The sequence below is a fragment of the Punica granatum genome, chromosome 1 (genome assembly GCF_007655135.1).
Source record: "Punica granatum isolate Tunisia-2019 chromosome 1, ASM765513v2, whole genome shotgun sequence".
Classification (NCBI taxonomy): Eukaryota; Viridiplantae; Streptophyta; class Magnoliopsida; order Myrtales; family Lythraceae; genus Punica; species Punica granatum.
The window spans coordinates 5,881,892-5,907,415 of record NC_045127.1 but is presented as its reverse complement, the minus strand read 5'-3'; the positions used below and the strand labels follow the sequence as shown (position 1 = coordinate 5,907,415).

General features: G+C 41.8%; 5 protein-coding genes across 9 annotated transcripts; 3 read left to right on the top strand and 2 right to left on the bottom strand.

The window, feature by feature from the left end:
- Positions 1-445: 445 nt before the first annotated feature.
- On the bottom strand, positions 446-2,601 carry LOC116193265 (GRAS family protein RAM1-like). Its single transcript, XM_031522080.1, has one exon. It carries the CDS (start codon positions 2,476-2,478, stop codon positions 730-732), a length of 1,749 nt encoding a protein of 582 aa, XP_031377940.1. The 5' UTR covers positions 2,479-2,601; the 3' UTR covers positions 446-729.
- A 4,568-nt stretch (positions 2,602-7,169) lies between these two features.
- LOC116193264 (nuclear transcription factor Y subunit C-2) lies at positions 7,170-9,281 on the top strand. 5 transcript variants are annotated; one of them, XM_031522077.1, is made up of 4 exons: positions 7,209-7,315; positions 7,413-7,570; positions 7,737-7,896; positions 7,989-9,281. In XM_031522077.1, the coding sequence occupies exon 4, from the start codon at positions 8,029-8,031 to the stop codon at positions 8,821-8,823; it is 795 nt and encodes a 264-aa protein (XP_031377937.1). In that variant the 5' UTR covers positions 7,209-7,315; positions 7,413-7,570; positions 7,737-7,896; positions 7,989-8,028; the 3' UTR covers positions 8,824-9,281. The 5 variants fall into 5 exon arrangements, with proteins under 5 accessions (XP_031377935.1, XP_031377938.1, XP_031377936.1 ...); XM_031522078.1 differs by lacking the exon at positions 7,413-7,570 and having other exon boundaries at positions 7,198-7,315; positions 7,737-7,892; XM_031522076.1 differs by lacking the exon at positions 7,413-7,570 and having other exon boundaries at positions 7,198-7,315.
- A 1,159-nt stretch (positions 9,282-10,440) lies between these two features.
- LOC116193263 (peroxisomal 2,4-dienoyl-CoA reductase-like) lies at positions 10,441-12,630 on the top strand. The gene is made up of 5 exons (XM_031522073.1): positions 10,441-10,800; positions 11,084-11,243; positions 11,347-11,516; positions 11,637-11,859; positions 12,179-12,630. Exons 1-5 carry the CDS (start codon positions 10,615-10,617, stop codon positions 12,334-12,336), a joined length of 897 nt encoding a protein of 298 aa, XP_031377933.1. The 5' UTR covers positions 10,441-10,614; the 3' UTR covers positions 12,337-12,630.
- A 292-nt stretch (positions 12,631-12,922) lies between these two features.
- Positions 12,923-20,566, bottom strand: LOC116193262 (ATP-dependent zinc metalloprotease FTSH 12, chloroplastic). Its single transcript, XM_031522072.1, has 19 exons — positions 20,067-20,566; positions 19,775-19,959; positions 19,456-19,682; positions 18,940-19,217; positions 18,453-18,530; positions 18,119-18,361; positions 17,869-18,009; positions 17,600-17,767; positions 17,023-17,135; positions 16,647-16,863; positions 16,247-16,318; positions 15,994-16,113; positions 15,785-15,901; positions 15,507-15,683; positions 14,992-15,111; positions 14,826-14,900; positions 14,297-14,404; positions 13,966-14,046; positions 12,923-13,657 (listed from the first exon to the last, which is right to left on the bottom strand). Exons 1-19 carry the CDS (start codon positions 20,478-20,480, stop codon positions 13,580-13,582), a joined length of 3,012 nt encoding a protein of 1,003 aa, XP_031377932.1. The 5' UTR covers positions 20,481-20,566; the 3' UTR covers positions 12,923-13,579.
- Positions 20,567-21,787: 1,221 nt separating this feature from the next.
- LOC116205969 (phosphoglycerate kinase, chloroplastic) lies at positions 21,788-24,496 on the top strand. Its single transcript, XM_031538718.1, has 6 exons — positions 21,788-22,390; positions 22,813-22,890; positions 22,986-23,246; positions 23,348-23,665; positions 23,808-23,966; positions 24,080-24,496. Exons 1-6 carry the CDS (start codon positions 21,974-21,976, stop codon positions 24,287-24,289), a joined length of 1,443 nt encoding a protein of 480 aa, XP_031394578.1. The 5' UTR covers positions 21,788-21,973; the 3' UTR covers positions 24,290-24,496.
- Positions 24,497-25,524: the final 1,028 nt, after the last annotated feature.

Here is a 25,524-nt window from a genome sequence, read left to right as displayed (position 1 = left end):
TGGAACGGCATCCATATAAAACCAGAGGTCTGTACATCAGATGAGAATATCATCTCATGTTGATTGGACTGAGATAGATCATTACGGTCCTCTCGTCCAAATGCAGAGCACTGGAGCGGTGGATGTTCTCATCTGATGTGCAGACCCTCTGATTTAGAAAGTGAATAATGGAAGCACCATTGACATCCAAAGGCAGAACAGAACTGAAGAGATTTAACAAATGTAGCAGCAACTCCTTGTATATGTGCAGCTTGTATAAATTTATCTATAAACTATCTACTGATGGTTCAACATTCGACCGACGTAGCTATATATCTGTCAATTGTTGTTCACATATTTAGGTCGAATGTTTCGGCGCTCTTGTCGACTATTTGGCAATCAATAATATATATATATATATATATATATATAGCTCACGGGATGTGGGCTACTATCCGATCGACTAGAAACGCTAGCTAACTTGGACTTATTAGACTGACGTGGGCAACAAAATGTACATGAAATTATTAGATTTGGCTCCACAACAAGATTTGTCAGCGAATTATGTCAATGTTCCGGACAACAAACCCTAGGAAAGGCAACAAACATTACATAATCAAATTACTCTAGATGTATGAAAACCAGAAATGCATGCTGATTCAACGTCTTCATAAGATTGGGCACGATCAAAACGAGTCCGATCACCGGCATGCAGATTGCAGAGAGGTGGAAGAGGATTGTCCGGTTAAATTACAAGGGAGACGAGGAGGAAGAAGGGGCGTGATTATTGGCAGGCACCTGCCAAGCAGAAGCCAGCATGATCGGCCTGCCCTTCCATCCGAGCAGGAGGCAGCCCTTCTCGTAGGCCAGCGAGTACCCGTCGCATCCATAAACCGACAGCATCATCCTCGCACGGCTCATACACTTGAGCCCTGCCGCCTGGAATCCTGCCCTGCCCAATTGCCTCCGCCACTGGTCAGCCCTCTCGTGCCGCTCCATCCTCTCCGCCCCTTCACATGCCACGATGTTCCGGATCTCCTCCGCATAGTAAACCCGCTCGATCCTCATCCTCTGAGGGCTCCCCCTCGGGAGACTTGCCTCTAGGGAGTCAAAGACAGCTGAGTAGTAATGAAGCGACTCGAGGAACCGGCCTAGGAAGAACGGCCCGTTGTGGTTCGCGTCCTGCTCAACCACGGTGAGGAGGGTCGGGCCCAGCCTCCTGATTGCCTGCAGGATTGCCTTCAGCGAGCCACGGCTCTCCTTCACGTACTGGTGCAGCTTCATGATGCTGTTCACGAATAGGGTCTCCCCTTCACGCAGGTTGAGGCTCTCCCTCGAGAAGAGCAAAGGGCTCGGCGGGTCTGTGATCACCTGGAATTGCAGGTAGATCCCGACCGACATCGCCTCGTCTGCCAAGGCCTTCAGGCTGGTCTCAAGATGAGACAGGTCATCCAGGCTATCGCTACCACTGGTTATGGCTGTAATTCGAATTGATTTTGGGGGTCCATCTGGTCTAGATGCCAGGGCCCGGAATAAAGAAGCCCACTGGAGGGTGTGCTCCATGCCGAGATCGATGATGTGCATGCGATCATGTCCATGAGAGGCTTGGCATATCGCCTCGTTCGCAGCCAAATAACCGAATGCAAGGTAAGGGGTCGCCTGGTGAAGTAGCTGGAAAGCCTCCACCTTTTCCTCCCTAGAGAAAGGCCTCGGATCTGAATCGGTTAATGCTCCTCGTCCGTGTGGTGTGAGCATACCAGTACCATTTCCATAATTGCCATTGCTCTGAAGAAGGGAGAGTCTCGATTTCAGTCCCACGGCGAAGCAGTAGGAGACTCGCTGGAGTGAGTCCCCGAAGGAACTGACGCACGGCCAGATCTTGGCCAGCATGGACTCGGCCAGTTGGGTATCTCGACATCCCACCGCCTCTGCGCAGGCCAGAAGAAGGTGGACGAGGTGCAAGCCCTGGTCCACTCCGTGGCCACCGGACCCTTCTAGTGGACTGGCCAATGCTGTCTCCTGGGCCACCACCGGATCGTCTTGATCGATTGGGGAGCCACTCATGAATTTATCCTGTTCGCCCAATCCCTCACCGCCCATAAACTGGATGTCCCTATCGACATCGATCATCACATCTCCGTACCCATTGTCATAATCTCCAACCAAGCTCCCGATATCCCTGTCTTCAAACCTGTGATCATCGGGCTGGAAGGGGACAACCTCCGAGAAGTGGTCAACATCCTCGTGGTCGGTAATAAAGAAGCTGTCAACAAATTGGTCCACCTCGGAAGCGGAAGGCGAATGTTGATCAGTCTCGAGGAGTGCCTCGGTCTCATCCTCCCAACCGTACTGGATGGGCGACGGCGCCGAGCCATGTTGTTGTTGTTGTTGTTCTTGCTCCATTCTTGCAGGGCAAAACCTTCTTATGGCAAGGTCATTGTTGAGGACCTCATGCAAGGGGAAGGAGTGAGGGCACAAAATGTTCAAGGCAAGTTCCATAGTTACACCTCGGAGAGTGCTGGTGCTATGCTAGCTAGCTAGGGTTTGGGACTTAATTGGAAAGGGGACAGACACATTGGTAATAATTAACAACTAATTGTAGATGTAATACAAAGGTCATGGCCGTTTTATTTTATCTATGCAGGCAAAGGATATTCTCTTTGTTTTGTGATGGGTGGCAACGTCGCATTCATCTCTGCAAATGTTTTTTTTTTTTTTCGGTTACAAAGGAGTTTGAAGACCTAATATAATGAAAGAGAAGTATCTCTGCAAATGTAATTTATTGGATTTAAAAAGCACTTCCTATATATTCAAGGCAAATTAAATGAAACTAGTTATAGTTAACAAACTGAGAACAATTTCTCAACAGGAAATTATAACTTATTTCATGGACTCGGAAATTTTATATCCATTTCCCAAGAGTACGATTGCGAGGTTTAGTTTACACATTGGCGGAAGTGCTTAAATATTACTCTTTAAGCGAAGAAAGTCTTATATAAAATGGGTATATCACGTGACAATATCATTAATCAATATGACTCTCCAATTCCTTTTAATTTTTAGTAATATCACCAAGAAAATTACAGTTGATAAAAATAATTTTTTTAATGTATTTCGTAACACAGTGCAGCGTGATATTAGATATATTGTTTGGATTGTGCCCATGATGAAGGAGGAGAGTGCTCGTAAAACTCGTCATGAAACAAACTTGTTGAGCTCGATCAAACCGAGTCTATGGACGTATATTAAGCAGTTGGAGAAATTATCTACTCAATCAATGAGTGTGTTTATGTTTTTCCTAGTGGAGAAAGATCTTAATTTAATTCAGTTTTGCATAGAACTTTATTCCAAGTGAGACAACAATGAGGGAGAAAAAAACAGAGACATAGGAAGGCAGATGAGCTGGAATATTTAATGATGCTCTTTAGGGTTCTCTTGTTGGAAAAATAAAGAATGGATGGAAACCAAGTAAAGGCATGAAGAAAAGGGACATGGGAGGGAGGTGACTTCAAGTCTTCAGATTTGTTTCCATCGAAAATTTCATGAATAAGTGGAGAAAGGGTAAAAATATTTAGACTTTATCTGGTTCAAACGCTTGCCAAATATTCACGTAAATTGTGAAAATTAATAGGCGATTTTTTTTAAAAATCATTAATTTATAAAAAAAAATATTACCAATATATATATATATATAAGCATATATATATATATTATTTGGCCGTTCTTTATTCTGTATAGCCTCACAAAAAACAAAAAAATTGGAACAATTTGAAATCGATTAATGTAATCAGTAGCAGATATATAATCGTAAGATTTAGCAACAAAATTGGAGTGAATATTATATCATAGTTTTTCTATTCCATTTCTGAATCGTGAGATTTTGAATTCAATTTCAACTTCCGAGGTTTGCATACACCAGCATTCTAATATCCTTCGATATTTCTTTGAACCAAAAAGAGAGGGGAATAGTTTTAGGTGTGAGGGTGGCAATTTTTGCTTGAAAAGGGTAGCCGGCTTTAAAGACAAAATGTCTTTATGTAATTGGCCGGTTATAATAAAAAGGAAAAATTATACTTTTAGCCAAGAATCTTTGTTAACTTTTTCTATTTTCATCCTTCTTCTATTTGTTTTTCTATTTTCATCATGTATCTTGCGTTACTTTTTTATTTTCGTCTTTCCGTTATTTATTCCACTAAGTATGTTGAGTTGAATCTTTATAGGTGTAATATAAATGACACATCAGCAATTTTTATTTTATCTAAAATAAAAAAGAACCTCAACAATAGAAGGATGATGAAACCAGTAAAAAATTCAACCGGCTATAAAGATACATGTTATGTTTCACTATTTTGATTTATCTCAAACTTTCTTAGAAAAAAAATTAAAAAAGAAAAAATGAAGAAAATCACACAATAATGAAGAACGGGAAGGCGAAGTAGTAAAATTGGATTCCTTCATTTCACTGCTTCTTTAATTATATGCTGCTCTGCTCCCAATTAATATATATATTTTTCCTTCCTCTCCTTTGTTGAGTCTTCTCGTTCAATGAAAGGGAAGGTCCGTTATTCATTATGAGATCTGACACAAAATATTCGAACAATTACTTTGAAATTTTAGAGAGAATTGATCAAAGCCAATATCAAATTTTCAAATTAAGAAATGGCAGTGCTAATTGAAAATACTAAACAATGATAATTAGGGGAGTGGGCATTGGACAGTGAAAGGATATGAAATTTGGGATTTGCTTGATTGCATTAGGGTTTTTTGTTAGTCCACTGACTCTACAAGTTGGTTTTAATTAGATTTTCCTTGGATTTGGAAAATTGCTGGGATTAGGTGAAGAAGAGGAAGAAGCAAAGTCCCTGCTGCCTCTTTTCATATTCTTCTTTCTTTGTTCATTAATTTCCTTTTTTCTTTTATGAACTTTTTATATTTTAACATGAATTCAAAAGAGAGATGAAATTAAATGTCATGAATGGACCACAGGAAGCCAACTCTGACAATGGATAATAGTTGATGTGTCATTTATGGCGATCCATACGAAGTCAACTCAACAAAGTTAAAGGAAGAGTTAACATGATGACGAAAATAAAAAAGTAATATAAGGTATAGGATGAAAATAGAAAAAAAAAAAGAAGATGAAAATAAAAAAAGTGAGCAAATGTATAGGATTAAATGTGTAGTTTTCCTTAATAAAAACTCAAAAATGTTGTCATGTGATGTCACCACTCCATTCTCTCCTTGGTCGGCCAACAAGCAATAAGACACATAAGGTGGCATTGATTTTATTAAAAACATTTTATCATTTTCATGGAAAATACTTACATAATTCCATTTAATTACCTTTAAATGGTGATCTTGGGGGGCCTTTTTTCCATTAGCATGTGCTTATAAAAAAATCTCAAAAATTTATATATGTTTTATTTAGAAATTACGCAATTTAGTTTGATTATCTTGAAAAGCAATATTGTCATATCATTTACCGTGTTCATAATATATTTGAAAATGAATGCTTTGCATTTCTATAATTGTTGTTTACAAATTACATGTTTAGTTGCGGATAACTTTTTTATGTCTAAGGACAATTTTTTCGATAGGATTTTCCTCCTCCCTTTTGGCCAAGTACCTCAATTTCACCCTCTTTTTGGACTTATAATTCCATATTGTTTATATCCATAATATACACATGCCACTAGAAAAGCTAAAATAACTAACCAAAAGCAAAAAGGCCAAAATATTACATCAGTTTTTTTCCCCCTTCATCCGGTGCTCTTATGAGTTAGAAATATTGGTATGTTTGGTTTCAGAGTTAAAGTAATTTTGATTTTGATTGTGGAAAAGAACAAATGATTGTGGAGTGTGTTGAGTTAAAGTTAAAGTTAAAATTTTTGACTTGGAAAATATGTATTTTTGTTATGTAGTGTGTTGAATTAAAGTTAAAGTTAAAATCTTTATGATTTTAACTGCGAAACTAAACGGAGCAATAGTTTCTCTCTCTCTATTTTTTTTTTTGTTATTTTTGAGTAGTGATTGAGAAATGAATTGCTCTAGTGCGTAATCGTTTGTTAATTTATTGATCTTGGATAGGGAAAGCCTTGGATTTTCTTTATTCAAATTCAAATTTCAAACTAAGTCAAATTTTGTTTGTTTAAGTCCATGAATTCATTTTTGTTGGATGGTGTTTGTTCTAAGCGAAGCAGCTCAGTTCTCCATCAGGTCATCCAATCTCAACAACATGCATGCATGGTTTTGTCAACAATATGAGCTAGACTCAATTATGTCTCTCAATGCAATAAACATTTCGAATGGACAAGGATATAACACAGTCACGTATTGATTCAATGGTATCTGATGATAGCTAAATCCATGAGATGTCGCACGTGTGCGGTTAGCTTTCTTCAAATACATATGATATTGTTGTCAAAATTTTAGAAGGTAGAGCTGGGAGGTGTATAGTGCAGCGAGACAAACTCTCGAACCTACTTTGAAATTAGGAGGAAGGAAAAAATAAACATAAGGTTCGACTTTGGTCCTTTCCTCGTCTCTGTATTAATTCGATGGATCATGGATCAACATAAAAATAGCATCCAATATCGATCCGAACATATGAGGCGGAAACCTTAACAACAGTAAAATGTTATAAATTATACATATAAGTATATGTACACATCATCGTAATAATCACGAGACAAATCAAATAATCTAATATGCTCTCCACCTCATACTAAAACTTACCACCATTCTCGTTCTCATCAGTGAAACCTTCGTAACCCTTTTATCTTATTTCTCATTTCCCTTTAGAATGCCGACCCATCTCTCTTTTAACCGAAAAAGAAAAAAAGAAAAAAGAGCAATCCCACTATTTTCCTCCATAGAAAGGAAGCGGAGAGAAGATCTCCCATCAACTTGATTTGGGCCAAAAAGCCCAAAAAAAGTTGGGCCGCATGTTTGAAAAATTACGAACTTAGGCCTCAATTTATCGGCCCAATTCGGACACCACTTTCCATTCGGGCTGTCCCTTTCTCTCAACAGGCGAACTGACCTCTTTCCGTTCTGTGTTCCCACTCCCATAAATTAACCAGTAGACGAGTGACGCATGGACCTGTCGCATTGACTTCAAAGTCAAAGCAGTGAATGCCGGACACGTGTCGTGGCATCGCTCCTCTAGATTGATCCGTCGCCCAGGCGAAATTCCCATTTTCAAAAGCGGTCCAATCCCTCCTTTTCAACATCTCTTCCCCCCCCCTCCCTCTCTCGCGCTCTCCGTCCTCTTCCTCTTCTTTTTCCTTTCTAGGGTTTGCAGCAACAGGCAAGCTTGGGGGAGGAGCTTTGGCGGGTAATTGCTCTCTCTTCTTCTGTCTGTTGCTCTTCTCGATTTCTTCTGCTTGTGAAAACGGAGGAATTTGACGGAGGATCGTTTGTTTCGATTGTAGTTTAGCTTCCCGTAGTGGGTATACTGATAAGCTTGATTGGGGTGACTGAGCTGGTGGGAGGCTGAGTATGGCGGTTTTTCCGCTTCCGCTTCTTGGGTAGACAGGGAACTAGGGTTTCCGTGCTGCTGACAGAAGTTTCTCTTTTTGGCAACGTTAAGGTTGAATGTTCTGAAAATGACTGTTGTATGTCTTTTTTTGCACTATACCCTTTTCAAGGACATTTTAATGTGCTTGTTTTTGAGGTTCCTATTTTTGGACTTACAGAGGATGAAGTTTTGGAATTTTGCTTCTGCCATGACTAATTCAGATTGCTCTTGTGATTAGAGATTAAAGCTTGTCGAGTGCGTCGAACATGCATGGTGATTTGGTTTTGAGTTTTTTTCCTGCACTGGCTTGCTTGGAATCGTACTTCAAGAATTGAGCTTTGGCTTTTCTGTGCTCCCTCATCGCTTAATTCTATCAGAAATAAGCAGAAACTCGGAAAGTTCGCTTCTTTCCTTTGCTTGTTTCTATACATTTTATGTTATATCGTGCTCAAGCTCTGACTCATGTTGCATGCATGGTCTTGGGCTGCAGCTGGGATGAGTGTGTAGTTGGCAGATACCAAAGGGTGAAAATGGATCAGTCGGAACAAACCCAAGAACAACAGCAGCAACATGACCAGCCTGTGATGGGAGTGATAGCTGGGACGAATCATCATATGGCCTATCCCAATCCATACCAAACTGCTTCTCTGGTAGCTTCTGGAGCTCCTGCTGCTTCCCCGACTCAGCCAGCAGCTACCTTTGGGAACTCTACCCACGAGCTTGCGTATCAGCAAGCGCAACATTTCCACCACCAGCAGCAGCAACAGCAGCAGCAGCAGCTTCAGGGGTTCTGGGCTGACCAGATGCAAGAGATTGAGCATACGACTGATTTCAAGAACCACAGCCTCCCACTTGCCCGAATCAAGAAGATAATGAAGGCCGATGAGGATGTCCGCATGATCTCTGCTGAGGCTCCTGTCATATTCGCAAAGGCGTGCGAGATGTTCATCTTGGAACTCACCCTTCGCTCCTGGATTCACACAGAGGAGAACAAGAGGAGAACCCTTCAGAAGAATGATATCGCCGCTGCGATCTCTCGGACTGATGTGTTTGATTTCCTGGTCGATATCATCCCGAGGGATGAGCTAAAGGAGGAGGGACTCGGGGTCACTAAAGCAACGATTCCACTGATGGGTTCCCCTGCGGATATTCCGTACTACTATGTCCCACCCCAACACCCTGTGGGACCTCCTGGCATGATAATGGGGAAACCAGTTGATCAAGCAGCCCTCTATGCTGCACAACAGCCCCGACCTCCTATGGCTTTCATACCGTGGCCTCAATCTCAACAGCAGCAGCAAGCACAAGAGAAATCAGATGCTTGAGAATGGTTACTGCCTTTCTGGGGTAATGGAATGATGCAACTGAGGGTCCCATGAGTGTATCTATGTGGAGGTAATTCGGTAAGCTATGATTTTCTGTTAGAGCTTTGTAGTTTTAGATGGCTGCCTGCAAGTGAAAATTAAGGTAGGGGAGTCTGTGTATGGAGTCATCTTGTTAGGTCTCTTAGGTCTTTCTTGCTCTGGCTTTTGTAAGTTTCAGGGGAGAGTAGGTTTTGTGAAAGGTAGAAGGTGTGGTTAAATTGGTTTGTAATGCTAAAAGAAACCGGGAAGCAATGATCTCGTTTTGCAAATGGTTCAATTCAGCAGATGTTACTTGTTTGATTTGAACTGAAAGTTACGATCAAAACATGACAAGGAAAATTTGTGAAAGATATCATGAGAGAAGGAAAGTGTAAGGAGTTGTGTTTGCTTGCCATTATGGGTGTATCAATCTTCAAGCTCAGGTAATGAGGCTGTACCTCATTGATTTACTAATGTGCTTGTTTTGGTAACATGCGAATGTATTTTATTTGTTGCATAAGCTTCTTCATTTTACTTGGATTGGATGATTGATAGGCGGAAGGGCTCATATTGGAATCCTTGGATTGGATTGGTTTGGTATTCTTCCGAAACGTTTGACTCTTAAACTGGGATTGGAAACTCTGCCATGTATCAAATTTAGGTCGGGAAAAAGAAGATTGACATTCGAAGTTTGCTAGTGTCCATTTACCTATTGAAGTTTCTTTTTATGTCAGTTTTTCTCACTTGAGTTGTTCTGGTCAAATGCGGAGGGCATGGTTGCTACTTTCTAGGAGAAGTGTGACCAAGAGGGGCAGAAGATGATATTGAATAGATCTAAGCTTCGAATAAAATGGAATCGATTGGAGTCGCGTATGGTTTCGTTCATGAACACAAGCTCGATTCCAACTCCCGCACAGGAAATACAGAGCAACATCACACACGCCTAACGGCCTCATGTCGGACCATAACATCATGTTCTGTTAGAAAGCTCAAGAGAGGATGAGAAACAGATTATGTCTATTTACACACCTAACGGCTTTATTATACTCAATATAAATGCACAGTGATCTAGTGGTTGTTCGCCACTATCTGAGTGTATTATGGGATGGCGGTGGTCGATCCATAATATTTGATTCAGTGAGAATTGGACTTAATTCACTAGTATGTTGGTGGGGCTGCGGTAATCAAGTTGGGCTAAAGTGTCAACGAGTTATGACGAAAGAAATATTCTGTGGCGGTTAGGTTCTCTTAATTGAGGCAGCCATAGCGAATTAGGGCCTGTTTGGTTTGATGATTAAATTTTAGAATCATAATTTTGATTTTAACTCTACCCGTTACACAACAAAAACACACATTTTTCAAGTCAAATTTATAATACCATCTCATTTATTTTTTTTTCACAATTAAAATCAAAATTACTTTAACTCTGAAACCAAACGCCCACTTAATAACCTAACCTAACCTTTTATTCAGCGAAAAATAATAAAAATAAATGCAATGATACAAAAAAGTCAAACATTACTGCTGCGAAAGTTTTATTACGCTGATTTCCGAATAATAAGTAAAAAAAAATATTAATGCAGACAAATTCTGCTTGCTTCGCTCATTCACGAGACGGCGAGAGTCGTAAAATTGAACGGGTCTACTCCGTGGGGGTGCAAAAGACGAGGAGGGGACGCGACGCAATCTGTGTCTGCTCTGTTCCATTACCACCGGCTTCTCCGAAGCAGAGATTCCATTGCCGCACGAACCGCAGGGGGGAGAGAGAGAGAGATGGAGTCGCCGTTCAAGTCCGATATCCTGCATGGGAAGGTCGCCCTGATAACCGGCGGCGGTTCAGGGATCGGGTTCGAGATCTCCACCCAATACGGGAAGCATGGAGCCTCGGTCGCGATCATGGGCCGCCGCAAGGCCGTCCTCGACTCCGCCGTCTCCGCTCTCCAGTCTCTCGGGATTCCGGTCTGTATGCTCCTCAGCTCTCTCCCTCCTCACCTCCTTATTCACCTCATTTCTCCCGTTTCCTTGGAATGAAATCGAACTGGCAACCATGGAATTCGAGGCCTGTCTTGTCTGAGTTTCCAGCTGACTACCCTCGCGATGCTGCTGACGAATGTCTTTAATAGATTCCATGATTGTGAATTGTGAAACGAGTGCCCGATCTCTTTACTATGTTGTCGGGTGTTGGTAGTTGGGACTGATTGTACTGCTCCTGGTGCACTCTTGTTGCTGTGTGTTATGCTAGGCGGTCGGTTTCGAGGGCGATGTGCGGAAGCAAGAAGATGCCAAGAGGGTAGTGGAATCGACAGTCAAGCATTTCGGCCGGCTGGACATTCTGGTGAATGCTGCAGCTGGAAATTTTCTGGTTTCAGCTGAAGATTTGTCTCCTAATGGATTTCGGACAGGTTCGTGTTGCTTGGGAAATCGTCTTTATTTTTTCCCAGTCCATCCCGAAGCTCTGACAATTTTGGGTGAAAGCCTTGACAGTGTAGAGCTTGGTCCTTGCAGTGATGGACATTGATACTGTTGGCACATTTACAATGTGCCACGAAGCTCTCAACTACCTTAAGAAAGGAGGGAAAGGCAGGAGCTCATCAAATGGTGGAATGATTTTGAACATTAGTGCTACTTTGCATTACACGGCAGCTTGGTATCAAATCCATGTATCTGCTGCAAAGGTTTGTGACGGTGAATCAGGATGTTTTCCGATAGTTAATCTCCCTAATGCTGGTCTAGGTTTCAACTTGAGCGAGTTTGTGAAATTAATTGTTCGGTTAACATCCCTATGATTGTAACAGGCAGCTGTTGATGCACTCGCAAGAAACCTGGCCCTAGAGTGGGGAGCCGATTATGATATTAGAGTCAATGGAATTGCACCTGGGCCTATCAGCGATACTCCTGGAATGAGTAAACTTGTTCCTGATGAGATCGAAAGCAAGGCGAGAGAGTATATGCCTCTGTACAAGCTGGGAGACAAATGGGATATTGCAATGGCAGCGCTATATCTTGCTTCTGATGCCGGTTAGTAATGCCAATTCTGTCGAGTACCTCTTCTATATGCGCGCATCTTATGTTCCTCGCTCTTTGCTTTTCTTAGGATTGTTAGCATCTTCTATTGTTTCCTATTGTTTGTCCGTCCAGACAAATCCTGTATAGGTTTTGTTCTGACGTCCTGTTAAACAAGAGCAACAGCAACTCAAAACTGAGATGTTTCGCTTTAACCCCAAGTGCCTACACCTCAGTTCAATCAAATTTTGATGACTTGACCATCTTGTGGAGGTTGTCAAGGTCTTGATTTATTGTCGCTGTAGTAATACTAACTAATCTGAATTCACTGAAGGTAAATATGTTAATGGAGCCACGCTCGTGGTAGATGGAGGCCTGTGGCTGAGCCGACCACGTCATTTATCAAAAGAGGCAGTGAAGCAGCTATCTCGAGCAGTTGAAAAGAGATCGAGGGATGCACCTGTCGGAGTCCCAAAAAGAAGCAAGCTGTGACCTAGATCAGTCAAAGGTCCCATTGAAGCTCATATTTATAATAATTACTCGAAGTGTTCCACTAGCATTTGCAAGTAAGCCTTAGAAATGTAGGGAAACCTTCTAGTTCTAAGCGAGGGATTCTTCGAGTATCTCAAAGATTAATTCTTAAATGATGTATTCATAACAATACACTACTCGTATCATAGCGGATGTAATGTGTTTCCTTAAGCAGCAGCAAAACTTGTTTTAAGTATCTGATCTTTGGCATGCCGACATGACTATGATGGCTATGGAATGGATCATATTGAATCATCGATTGCAACGGCTGATATTGACATCTAAGAGGAAACGTATTCGAATTCTATTACCCTTTAATTTTATCGTATACTATGATGTTATAGGCTTCTAGAACAAGCTGACGCTGGGGAAGGAAGATATCGACCAGGTTTGTTTGAAAAGCAAAGATATGGCCAGGCCCGCCTTACGTACAATACAGAGTGCTAGGAGGGAATTGAAGGGATTGGACCAAAAGCATGGCCCTTGGACTGAGCAGATATTCAGTAAGCATTACTCGATCATTTGGTGGAGTAACATCTAATTAGAATGCATGCAAATGAAAAATTGAACACATAGACAATTTGATTTCTTGCTACATAAGTAACACTCATCGAGTATTCAAGCCCATGGCTGCCCCTACTCATTGAATGGCTGGGAGAATCCTCATGCCTACGTCTTGGGTGGGGCTTTGTGAAGTTTGTACACGAACATCGACATTTCACATCTCAGTTCCTACATGAATGTGTCCTACACAAATGCAATTCTCTTCGGCTCTTTTCCAGTAAGACTGATGTAACTGGTACAATTTGCTTGCCGTGTCAAAGGCAGCACATACGTAAATTTCTGTCTCTCACCCACGCTTATTTGATATAGACAACGAAATTCAACCAAAAGGATATTGTGCCACGCACACCAAAAAGGAGTAGATGTTGGTCGAGGGCCTGCCAGACTTTCCATGTCAAAAACTGGGCACGAGGGCATCAACGGGGAAGCTTCTTGATATCGTGCATCACATAGGGCTGTCCGACAATGCGAGTTCTTTCTCCCACGTCTCCTTCCAAGGACATGGAAAAAAAAGATCCTCGGCTTCTCCACAAAAGGTGACCAGTTCAGCCGCTGCTGCACTTGAAGATGCAGCCACATTGGATGCACACAACGAGAAAATCAAGACCTCCGATGATTTTGCATCCCAAGAAGGAGAGAGTTAGCATCGGTGGAGGGGAGCTGGGTATATATCCAATGGTTTATACCGCAGCTTGTCGTTATGATGTAATGGTCCATCCTGTGGAACAAGGATTCACAATGTAATATCTATCATAAACTCACAGCAACGTGCTAATAAATTTGCAGGGGAAAAGGAAAAGGCGATCAAAAATGATTTCAACAAGGGACGCTTCCATTGAAATTTGCAGGTGTTTGATTCTGAAATGATTCCGTTTCTTTGCATCTGACGTGCAATAATGCTAAATAACAATTGATGATGTGACAAAAACATTGGGATAATCACGATCCAGGGAACATACATATTGTAATTTTTAAGGTTTGTGGTGCATGAAACCGAGGACGATGCCATATCAATATGTAACATACCTCTTCCAAGTTTATCTGATAGGGCTTCACAAAATCCTTGAACATCTGAACATCCATTTGCTTCATTATATCCTCGACTTCCTGCGAAGTGGTGGAGAAGGGAGTGTGACCGGAAAGGTTACAGAAAGATTAGCTGTCAAGTTATGCATTGATTGTGACACTGGCCAGCGGAAATCAAAGGTCCACTCCACTTAAAATTTGATTTCAGATAATTCCCAAGCTCTTCATGAAAGAGAATTTCAGGTAATTTGAAAGGTGAATAAAGCAGAAAAAAGCAGTTAATGTTAAGTGTACAGTAACTCATAAAAATACAGTATCAGAAGTGGCTTACCAGTCCAGTTATTCTCGAAGTTTCCAAGAGTGTATCAGCGATAACATCCAATAGGTGCCGGTTGTCAATCAAACCTTTCATTGCAAGTTCTTCTGTCTCCTCAATATACTGCGACAAACATTACACGTCACAATGTCAACAAGAAAGTACAAGGCCACAGCTCACCATTCCACGGATATATATCGTCACAGTTTTCTTCAATTCCTTTTTCTTTAAGAAGAATATACTCACCAAGATGGAAAGGAACCTGGAACACTAACTTATAGTATGTGAAAAGTGCATGATTAGCAAATCAACTATGTGGAATGCGGAAACCCGAATTCAGAACACATTTTCCTTCAAAAGACTGTTCGCACGCATGTAGGAGAAAATGTAAAGGAAAATGCCAGCATACATTCTCGAGGAAGATCTTTCTATACAAATTGCTGAGATGTTAGGACTTAGTCCATAGTTCGATTATGTAGGTGTTAAATCCCATAATAGCACACTCGGGAGTACAAAGACCTTTAAAAAGGAGCATCATATTTACCCTCGTCAATTCCCGTGTAAATAGTTCAGATAATTCCAGCGACATATCAGCCGGTACCACATGAGGATCATCCCACTGACATAAGGAATAAGGATAAATTGGTTAATGCATAGAAAATAGAATGCCAGTACACTACATTCACAACTCACAGAAACCACATGCATACCCGATACTTTATCAGCTCGCCATCTGGATTGTCAGGTTGATCCAATAGTCCAACCCTCTTTGTAAGAGCAGCCAGCCCCAATCTTGAATTTTGAGGACTGATCACCATCTCCCTAGCAATCTGAACAAGAGATGCACTCAATTAAACAGCTATCTGCTAATATTTTTACTCTCTATCACTACCATCGACATCATTCTCCCTTATTGTTGACATGACTCAAAACTTTTAACATATTTTATTCGTAGACAGGTGAGATTATTTCTTTGTTACATTCTGTATAAACCACACATAATGTTTCCTCCGAAAGGATAAAAAGATCCTTAGGGAAGTGGCATAAACATTTTGATACTTGTCAGTTAGTAATTGAAGAAACTACCAAGGCTAACCATCCTTAAACATAAAAACGAGCAGCTATTTCCTTGTGAAAGTTCAAACACAGTCAATTGAAGATATAAGAAATGGACCAGATCAATTTCCCTAATGCAGCAGCTGTCTCCGTCCATTCATTCACTTACCTTTGTTATTTTCTCCAAATCATCCTTTCCACCATCAGTTACATCATCCCCAAAGATTACACGTTCAGCACAACGACCACCCTGAGCAACTACCATCTGCATCTTCATATAGCCAAAGGTAGTATAACCTTGATCTACCATATCTTCTCGGGGATAAAACACAGATATTGCAGTTTCCTGTTAAGATTAGGGAACATAATTCAATTTTCCTAAAACCAAAGTCGAATGAATAAACCTGAAATTTCGCCATAAAACTTTCTTTTGGATCCAAACTGTACCTTCCCACCAGGCAGAAGCTGAGAAAATGCATGCCAATCAAAACAAGGAAACAGGTGAGCCAATAGAATATGACCAGCTTCATGAACAGCCAGCAGCTTCTTCTTTTCAAGCGACACCTATTACATAAAAATGCATCATTGATGAAAAGATACTGAAGTAGGGTACTGTACCATTGAACTAGTTACATAAGATGACAATGCTCTCATACACTTTCTTTGCATTTCTGTTGTTCTTCCTCTGTGAGAAGCACACCCATTCCCTCAAGGAGTTGCTTGTCTAAAACATCAACAATATCTTGCTGGCAGATCATGGAATGTCCTTTCCGCACCTTAAGAGACAAGCAGATCACAGATTTAAGAATGGCGACTATAGCCAGTTGTAGAAAGTGCAAAACCACTGACCACCGCCAGAACAATAAATGAAACTGCACCAATAAAAAGTCCTGTGATTAAGAAACTTACAGACATAATTGCTGACTCATTTACAAGATTCCGGATATCAGCTCCCGAGAAACCAACTGTACGGAATACAAGCTGTGAAAACACAAAGAAGACAATAGTGAGGTTGCCTTTCAATTCTACAGATAAAGATCTAAGAAAACTGAGCTACCATTTATCAGGTAGGAGCTGATACTACAATAACCATGAAGAAAGCCTAAAATGATGAGACTCAATCAAACTATGCCCGCTGTTTTGTGCATTTTACATAGATTTAAGGCACTTTACAGATAGATGGTCTATCAGATCTGGGTGGGAATGCAAAATTATTGCTCTTGTTAGACAATGCTATAAGTGTCAAATCAGTGAATCACCACCACTAAATCTTGAAGACAGAAAATACAAAAAGTAGGCGAAAACTTACCTTCCCAAAGTCCACATCTTCAGCAAGCTGTTTTCCCGCACTGTGGACGACAAAGATTTGTTCACGCTGTTTTGCATCCGGAAGCCCAATGTATAGTCGACGGTCAATGCGCCCAGGGCGGACAAACTCCAAATCTAATTCATCAGGCCTATTAGTAGCACAGATGAATATCACAGCTTGTCTGAGTGAAAATCGATCAACACCTGTTTTTTCCTTCCTACAAATAAATAAACAAAAGCCTTAGAAAACAAGCAAAATATATTTTCCAAATTCTTAACTAGGAGGTCTATAAGCATTTTCAGATTCTTCAAAGCTTATAATTAAGGCGCTAAAAAATAATCGAGAGAAAAAACCCCAGGCACATGTTTGCACTTACTCTCCATCAAGCTGTGCAATTAATGCCTCAAATGTTGCTCTTCTCCGTGGATCCTTTCTTGCATGCCTTCCAGCAATAGCATCCACTTCGTCCACAAATACAAATGAAGGAGCCTTCATGGAGAACATAGATTAAGTAATGCACTTCTTACAATTTAGGATTAAAACTTAATTTCAAACTGATGCAATAAAAACATGATTGTTGGATGGAACCACTTCATTCAGACAGCAAAATTCGAAAAATAAAATAATATATATATATATATATATATATATCTAAAGGAAAACGGGGCCATGCTAATCCAGGGTACGCTAGTTGTCTGCTAGAGTTTTCATCATGTTTATCTTGCTCCCGAAACGAGCTAACCAAAGTTGGCAATGCATCCACTCACTGATAGCTGCAATGCAATTCCAATTCAACACTAAAGCCACATAGAGTTGGACAATTAATATAAAATGGTGAATGCAAAGCCAGCAAGGGAATCAATAGGCACACAGAAAGCTATGACAGACCATGATCCACATTCCACATGCCACCAATGCTACCTCCAAGAAATGATTTCAATTAAAATACTTACATTTCTTCTTGCTATGGAGAACATTTCATTGATTCTAGCTGCGCCACTTTTTTCGCTATCTGTAAACTCTGCTCCAGAAGCAAAGACGAATGGCAGTCCACTTTCTTTTGCAAGTGTTCGGGCAAAAAGTGTTTTCCCTGTTCCAGGAGGTCCAGATAGAAGTACGCCCTGTTAAATGCAGCCAACGGATATTTACATACCTTTATCAATTTCAAAGCATATTCTTCAATTTGAACGATTCTGTTTTTCGAAATACAAAGAAATCATACCCGGACAAACTTCACTTCTTTCTCATAGTATTGCATCGGATTTCCCATATAAATCATTAATTCATCAAGTAGATCCCAGACATCACCTCCTAATACTACTTCTTTATACATTGATTTGGTCTCGCCAACATCTCCAACTGGCTGAAAAGACAAGATATACTCAAAGGCATACAATTGTGAAATTTTCAAATAGAAGGGAAAAGGGGCTAATATCAAGAGAAAGAAATCAGATGGAGGATAAGAACATTACAAGAATAAAATTCTCTGCATATGCCATGTCAAAAAGTTGATTATACTTCTTGTAGAGAAATCGCTTTGAAGTGACATGCAGAAGCATCACAGATTCCCGTATTAGCCATAAGATTAGTAACCCAGGCACCAATGCAATCAGAACTTTCATGAAGTAGTGAATCTGGCGCCTCTGAAGGAGATCAACTTCAACTCCAGAACTTGAAATAGTATCAAATAAGTATGGATCAAGGGGAATATCGACCTTGAAAATTCCAGAAAAGAAACAAAAATCAGGGAATGTTTATGTCAGAATGTATAGTTCGCTTTGACAGTAACATCATGTTTACACTTACAATATATTCCAAAGGAAAACCTTCTTTCATCGTCACATACAATCTTTTGAGGTCCTCTGTAAAGACTATAGCAGCAACCTGTCCAATCAGAATCAGAGTAACAGAAACATCTCAATCAATAAAGATTTATGCTTTCTTTACAGAGTGAGCTAACAAACATTAATTTTAAAACTAATCAAGGTCACAACGGAGGTACAAGATGCATATTACATATAAAAAAAACCAGGAAATTGACTCATTATATAAATTGTCTTATTATTTGAAACTTGCATATGATTGCAACGGACAGATTTAATGTCTTACTGAGAATTCTAGGACGAAAAAAAGCAGCAGTTGATATGACTAAGAAGGCAAATTTCTTTGATTTGAATAGACAACCCAAAAGTCCCAACTGATTTATATAGGAAAAAACTGCAGATGTCACTCTATTTTGCAACAAGACACAATTTAGAGAGAAAAGAGACAGAAAGAAAACACAGCAATATACCTCTGAGGAATCAAGTTTCTGGAGAAAGTAAGTATAAGGTAGTTTGGGACGGTATCTCCACCATCTCTTAGCTATCCACTGTGCCCTAACACCCTGTGAATTTGCTACCTTTTCTTTGACATCCTTCCGCAGACTGTTCTCAACTTCTTTCATATCAAATTCAACAACATATTTGGCTTTTAAAGAGTCTAACTGCTCATTCAACTGCTCATTTTTGAGGACTTCCTTCCACGTACTTAATCTTTCTCTCCATGTATCGCCTTTTTCTTTAACCTCTTCTGCGAGCACGAAAATCTGGACATTAGAAATGATACAGTAACATGCATCAATTCTGCTCATGATTTTGCGACAAATTGGAATTCGTATACGCTTAGACTGATAGGCTCAAACTCAGAGAGAAAATGATATTGACATGGGAACACACACAAGATATTCTTTGCGCGCACAGACAGGAACAGGGGACATTAGATTAACAGATCAAAAGTAGTCAAGCAAGACATGCACAATTCGACCAACCTCGAATGGCCAATTCTCCCCTGACTTTGCTCTTCTGTTCCTCCTTCAAGGTCACATCACTGTCAATGATTTGTTTCAAATCTCGCCGCAACGATTCTCCACTATCATCCCATGCATCCTCCCCAACATAAGACGGATCATGAATGAGCGTCCCATCAGGTCCTTCAATAAACTTTTTCAGCTTCAGCCCTTTGGGCGTCGACTTCCTCCATACACCCTTCTTGAACCTGCAAACACAGAAAAGCACCATAGACCATTCATAAATACCGGCAGACAAGACATTATTCATTTGACAAAACAAACGAAACGTGAAGCTCACTTTCTAATATTACTGGGCGATGGCTCAGGTATCAATGCCTCCATGTATGCTTCAGTTAACTCCTTCCGCTGACGATCTTGGAAGGGAGCTCGAACTGCTACGTACACTCTTTGACACGAAAATGCTACAACAAACATGTACATGATCAGGGCACCGACTCGTTTCGGGTCCCAATTCTTGACGTCCTGGGAATAATCAGATTGTCAATTCATCAACCTGAACTATATCAACTTACAAGCTGTACAACCAGCAGAATCAACGTTAATGGAAGTATAGAAGCATTATGCATTACCTTCCACCGTTCCCAGCGGTTCCACTGGAGAAAGGCGGGCAACAGCTCAGTCCTGAACCGAGTCAACTCGGCCTCGTCCACCTTCGCCCGCTCCGTAACTCTCCCCGCGAGCTCCCGCGCCTTAGTGTTAGCCTCATCCACGTCGAGCCCCGTCTCCATCTTCAAAGAGTCTCGGCATTTCGACCAGAAACGCTCAGACCCGCGCTGTATCGACTGGCTCAGCCGCTGCCAATCCGACCAGTCCGGGCTGGACGAAGAACGTACTCTGAAGCTGAAAGTGTGACGTCGCCGGCGGGTGATTCCTGCGCGGCGGTGCGACGGTGACAGGAAGCGGACGGGAGTGGGAAAGGACTGGGATAATTGAGGTGAAGAAGAGAGAGGTGAACCCGAGCTCTGGAGGAAAGCAAGGTCCATCAATGGACAGCAATGAGTGAACTCGAGCTCTCTCCCTTGAAGCTCGGCTCAGAGGAATGGGGGAGCTTTATCTCTCTGCTAACAGTTGCCGCCGGGCAATGGGTTTTGCCGCTCTCCGGGGAAGACGGAGGCCGGCGGGGCTTCCATTAATGGGCCTATCTAGGCCCAATCACTGGTGGCCCGGCCCATGATGATACATAGAAATCATCTCAAAGGGCTTCAACCCAAACAATGAAAGTATTGGGCCCCAATCCAACCGTGTTAAGCCCATGGGCCGGGACGGTCGAGCAATGGGGACTTATTGTACTCATTATGAGGTGAATTCGCATTCCATCGCGTGTATCAATCAAGATAATACATACATCATCCCGAAGATGGGGATAAATTCGGGTTTATAGGTTTTCGGCAACAGTGTCACCGAAGATCTCTGTATTGTTACTGGATCGCTCTTCTAAGGATCGTACTATTTCGATTATAAAAAAGGCTTATGGACGTAGTATAGGGTTAGGAGTCAGAAAAAAAATTGACAAAAAATGTTGTGATGCAAAAGTCGAATAAAAAGCCTCTAGAGTAAGGAATTCACGGCTTCCCTTCACAACGTGAAGGCATTTCTAACCTTATAGCAAGAGATGTTATTGAAACTGCCTTTCCCTGTTTTTGTATAATTAGTTTAATTGCCCATAAAAAAAATCTTTTAAATTCGGTGAAAACATTTATTATTGCACTGTACACTCTCCTCTCAAATGATCATGCTAACACTATGATTGGATATTTTTTACTAAGGGATTCGGAGGGTTATGGAAAGCTAAGGAGGGGAAGGTTTCGAGGAATTTCGAAACCCTTATTTGGATATAACTCATTAAGGGGTTTGGAGAAACTTAATTGGATTGTTCTTGTTATTTTGAATTTATTTTGGGTCGAATTGTTAAACTATTAATTTTTTTCAATAAAAAAATGTATAAAAACTTCCTAAATCTCTCAATTGGAAGGATTTGAAATTATGACATTTGAATGAGGTGTTTCGAATTCTTCTAAAATCCTTATAATTTTTTTCCAAATAAGGTTACCGAAGGGGTACCTCCAAATCCCTCCTCTTCGAAAACTCCGGAAAACTCCCAAATCCCCCGATCCAACGTTAAGCTAGAAATATCATAGCCATAGATTGAACTCGTCGCCACTAATAAAAGTTCCAAAAATTGATTTCTTTATTTTTTTCCATAGAAAAATATAATCGAGAGGAAGAAATGAGGTGGAGGAGGGAGTCGGACCCACCTACCATCAGGCGGACAACATTGCGGCATTTCGCTCATCAAACGTCTCCAACCTCTCATCAACGATAAGGCGAAATCCGCTGCCCCATCTCCCATTGATCTTCCCACCACACACGCGCTCTCCTCTGCGCAGTAGAAGAAAAACAGAGGAAGGGCAGAGCAGAGCAGAGCCAGAGGACGAAGAAGAAGACCCAGCTCTGAACTTGAGAAGAGAGAGAAGCAATGGCGTCAGCTGCAGCCCCCACCACCCTCTCTCTCCTCCCTTCCTCCTCCTCCACCTCCTCCTCCCGCTCCCGCTCCAACCTCCTCGTCCACCTCCCCTCCTCCGGCCTCCGCTCCTCCGGCCTCCGCCGCCTCGGGTTCGCCGCCGCCGACCCCGTCTTCGCCGCCCACGTCGCCTCCAAGCTCCACGCCTTCTCCCGCAAGGCCGTCAGGGGGGTCGTCTCCATGGCCAAGAAGAGCGTCGGGGATTTGACCGCCTCTGACCTCAAGGGGAAGAAGGTGTTCGTCCGTGCCGATCTGAACGTGCCCCTGGACGACAACCAGAACATCACCGACGACACCAGGGTCCGCGCCGCCATCCCCACCATCAAGCACTTGATCCAGAATGGCGCTAAAGTCATCCTCTCCAGCCACTTGGTGAGCAATTCTCCCTCACAAACAATCGATTGCTCCATACAGATGGCAATGCAGTGCTTCAATGCCGATGTTACTTGACCTTGGTGTAGCTAATCACTATGGTTCTTGCACGATAATTGGCACTTTCTATGAGCTCCATGGTATATTTGAGCTGTCGAATCACAATTTCATGGTCTTCTGCTTGCATTCTCAATCAAGATTCCCGAATGTTTAACTTCTAAATATGGGATTATGCCAATTTCCGATTTGATTAATTCGCTAAAGTATGCAAATTTCATCACAGAGAGTTCCTGCCTTTATTGATGACATCTCAGTTCATCTTCTCTCCTAATGCTCTCTGATTCGAATATGAAAACGGGTTGATCAATGACTGCTTGATATAAGAGCTGGGCAATGACTATGGATGCTTTTGAATAATTCAGGGGCGTCCGAAAGGTGTCACCCCAAAGTACAGTTTGGCGCCTCTTGTTCCTCGGCTATCTGAGCTCCTCGGTATTCAGGTAATTGAGCTTCTTAGTAACAAGACAACTGGGTTACTTTATGTTAGATTTTTATGTTAACTGACTATCTGTGATATGCCCATTTGTCGGTGTAGGTTGTGAAGGCAGATGACTGCATTGGACCCGAGGTAGAGAAGCTGTTGGCTTCATTGCCCGAGGGTGGTGTACTCCTCCTCGAGAACGTCCGGTTCTACAAGGAGGAAGAGAAGAACGAACCTGAGTTCGCTAAGAAGCTCGCCTCATTGGCTGATCTCTATGTAAATGATGCTTTCGGTACAGCACACAGAGCTCACGCCTCGACCGAGGGAGTTACCAAGTTCTTGAAGCCCTCTGTTGCTGGCTTCCTTTTGCAGAAGGTACATCCGACTCACTTGGCATTTACTAGATATATCTGCTTCTTCATTGTTGCATCAAGGTTCTGATAGTTGTTCTCTCCGTGATGTTTATCTTTAACCAGGAGCTGGACTATCTTGTTGGTGCGGTGTCAAGCCCCAAGAGACCATTTGCAGCTATAGTTGGGGGTTCCAAGGTGTCCTCTAAGATTGGAGTGATCGAGTCTCTCTTGGAGAAGTGTGACATCCTTCTTCTCGGTGGAGGAATGATCTTCACCTTCTACAAGGCACAAGGTCTTTCAGTGGGTTCATCCCTGGTGGAAGAAGATAAGTTGGGCCTTGCTACATCTCTCCTCGAGAAGGCCAAGGCAAAGGGAGTTTCTCTGTTGCTACCCACCGACGTGGTAATTGCTGACAAGTTTGCCCCTGACGCAAACAGCAAGGTTCGTTGTTTAGATTCTTCCAGTAGTTCCTACACTTCGAGTATTGGATTCCAAAAGACGTTCCCTCTATTCGTGCTGAGTTGATGCAAAATCATTTAAACTTGTGAATGGTAGTGACAATTTACTGGTCTGGTGATTGCAGATTGTGCCAGCATCTGGCATTCCCGATGGGTGGATGGGATTGGATATTGGACCAGATTCCATCAAGACCTTCAATGATGCCCTGGGAACCACCCAAACTATTATCTGGAACGGACCAATGGGAGTGTTTGAGTTTGAAAAGTTCGCTGTTGGAACTGAGGTACAACAAAATCCGTCGCTCTCATGAGTTTTCTTGAGTAGTAATGGCTTGCAAGATGTAATGTTTGATGCCATTTGCTTGCCAATTCTGACCGACCATCTTTCTTCTTTCAGGCAATTGCTAAGAAGCTTGCGGAACTCAGTGGTAAGGGAGTCACAACAATCATTGGTGGCGGAGACTCCGTTGCAGCCGTGGAGAAAGTGGGAGTCGCCGATGTGATGAGCCACATATCGACCGGTGGTGGTGCCAGTCTGGAGTTGCTGGAAGGCAAAGAGCTCCCGGGAGTCCTTGCTCTCGATGAAGCCACTCCTGTTGCCGTGTAAGATATATATTGACTGCTACAAGTTCGATTCTTCTCCTTTTTGCCCTTCACTGGGATTTGTCATGTATTTAGTACGGGTTGTGTTTTTATTAGAGAAAAGTGAACTGCCATTACTCGTCGAGGTGTCCCAACAAATTGTAGGGATGAATGATGAGAGAGGGAGAGCCCATTCAACATCTTCAATAAAATTGTCCAGTTAATGAACCGATTTTTTTGTTGGTTACGCTCATGATTTTACATATAGTCTGTGTGCTCCCCGGCGGAAAGGATTATCTCTAAACATAGTAATCCTATCATTTTAAGGGATAGAATTGTCTAATGGTGACTGTGAATTCTAAGGAGGTCAAGGCTCTGATAGCATGGAGCTCAGCTCTAGCTAGAGGTGCTGCTGATGGTAAGGACAACAATAGATCCAGATTGGACTGTTTCGAACTGTTACAGCGCCATTGCTATCGAGGTGCCTGACCCGTCTTAGTATCCCGATTAATAAAGTTGTGGTGCTGCTTTTGATTCATTAGAGGCTTGAAATGGGACAGATCTGAGATATTCGTGCACAAGTGGTCACTGTCCGAGGTAGTGGTCGGCTTTGAGATTCCCCTTTTTGTCATATCATTCTCGTTATATATCAACGGAGAAGGACCCAGACCACGGAAAATCAGAGGCAGGTATTCAAAACCCATTGCTTCAATTCAAATTCAAACCACAGAATGGAACGCAAGGCCTTCTCCTTCTTCCTCCAGAGCTGGGACAACGCAAGCAACGATCAACCAAACCACACAAGTACTAATGAGCTCAACCATGAAACTGGGCAATGTCAAATGTAAGGAGCGACACGACACGACCCTCTCTTAAAAGCGGATGCTTTCGCAATATACAAGTTCGACTCCCGCCTAATTTGATAACAACGGTGAATACAGAACACAGGCAGAGTGGAGACCAAGGAAAAGGGAATCAAGAGAAGACGAGAAATTCCATTCAGGATCTCTTTATTTTGAATAAAAAAAATGCATAGAGATTCATTCGGATATGCAAGTTCAACTCCCCACTTAATTTGGCAGCATTGACATACGACAGACGATTCTTTAAAATTATAAACTCACCGAGTTGATATGAAGGGTAAAAGGTCTGGGGGACACAACCTTTTTTGGACACTTTGGTACAGAACTTTTTTTTTTATATAACAATTGAGTATAAAATGTTTCAAAATGTTGCAATCAACTACACTACATATCAAAG

Coding starts and splice junctions, on each gene's coding strand:
- LOC116193265 (XM_031522080.1), bottom strand. CDS start 2,478: ATGGAACTTGCCTTGAACATTTTGTGCCCTCACTCCTTCCCCTTGCAT.
- LOC116193264 (XM_031522075.1), top strand. CDS start 8,029: ATGGATCAGTCGGAACAAACCCAAGAACAACAGCAGCAACATGACCAG.
- LOC116193263 (XM_031522073.1), top strand. CDS start 10,615: ATGGAGTCGCCGTTCAAGTCCGATATCCTGCATGGGAAGGTCGCCCTG. Junction 10,801..11,083: donor TCCAGTCTCTCGGGATTCCG/GTCTGTATGCTC, acceptor GTGTTATGCTAG/GCGGTCGGTTTCGAGGGCGA. Junction 11,860..12,178: donor ATATCTTGCTTCTGATGCCG/GTTAGTAATGCC, acceptor AATTCACTGAAG/GTAAATATGTTAATGGAGCC.
- LOC116193262 (XM_031522072.1), bottom strand. CDS start 20,480: ATGGACCTTGCTTTCCTCCAGAGCTCGGGTTCACCTCTCTCTTCTTCA. Junction 19,218..19,455: donor GGGAGAATTGGCCATTCGAG/GTTGGTCGAATT, acceptor TCGTGCTCGCAG/AAGAGGTTAAAGAAAAAGGC. Junction 14,047..14,296: donor CTTCGAGAATAACTGGACTG/GTAAGCCACTTC, acceptor ACCACTTCGCAG/GAAGTCGAGGATATAATGAA.
- LOC116205969 (XM_031538718.1), top strand. CDS start 21,974: ATGGCGTCAGCTGCAGCCCCCACCACCCTCTCTCTCCTCCCTTCCTCC. Junction 22,391..22,812: donor TCATCCTCTCCAGCCACTTG/GTGAGCAATTCT, acceptor TGAATAATTCAG/GGGCGTCCGAAAGGTGTCAC. Junction 23,666..23,807: donor CCCCTGACGCAAACAGCAAG/GTTCGTTGTTTA, acceptor TGGTGATTGCAG/ATTGTGCCAGCATCTGGCAT.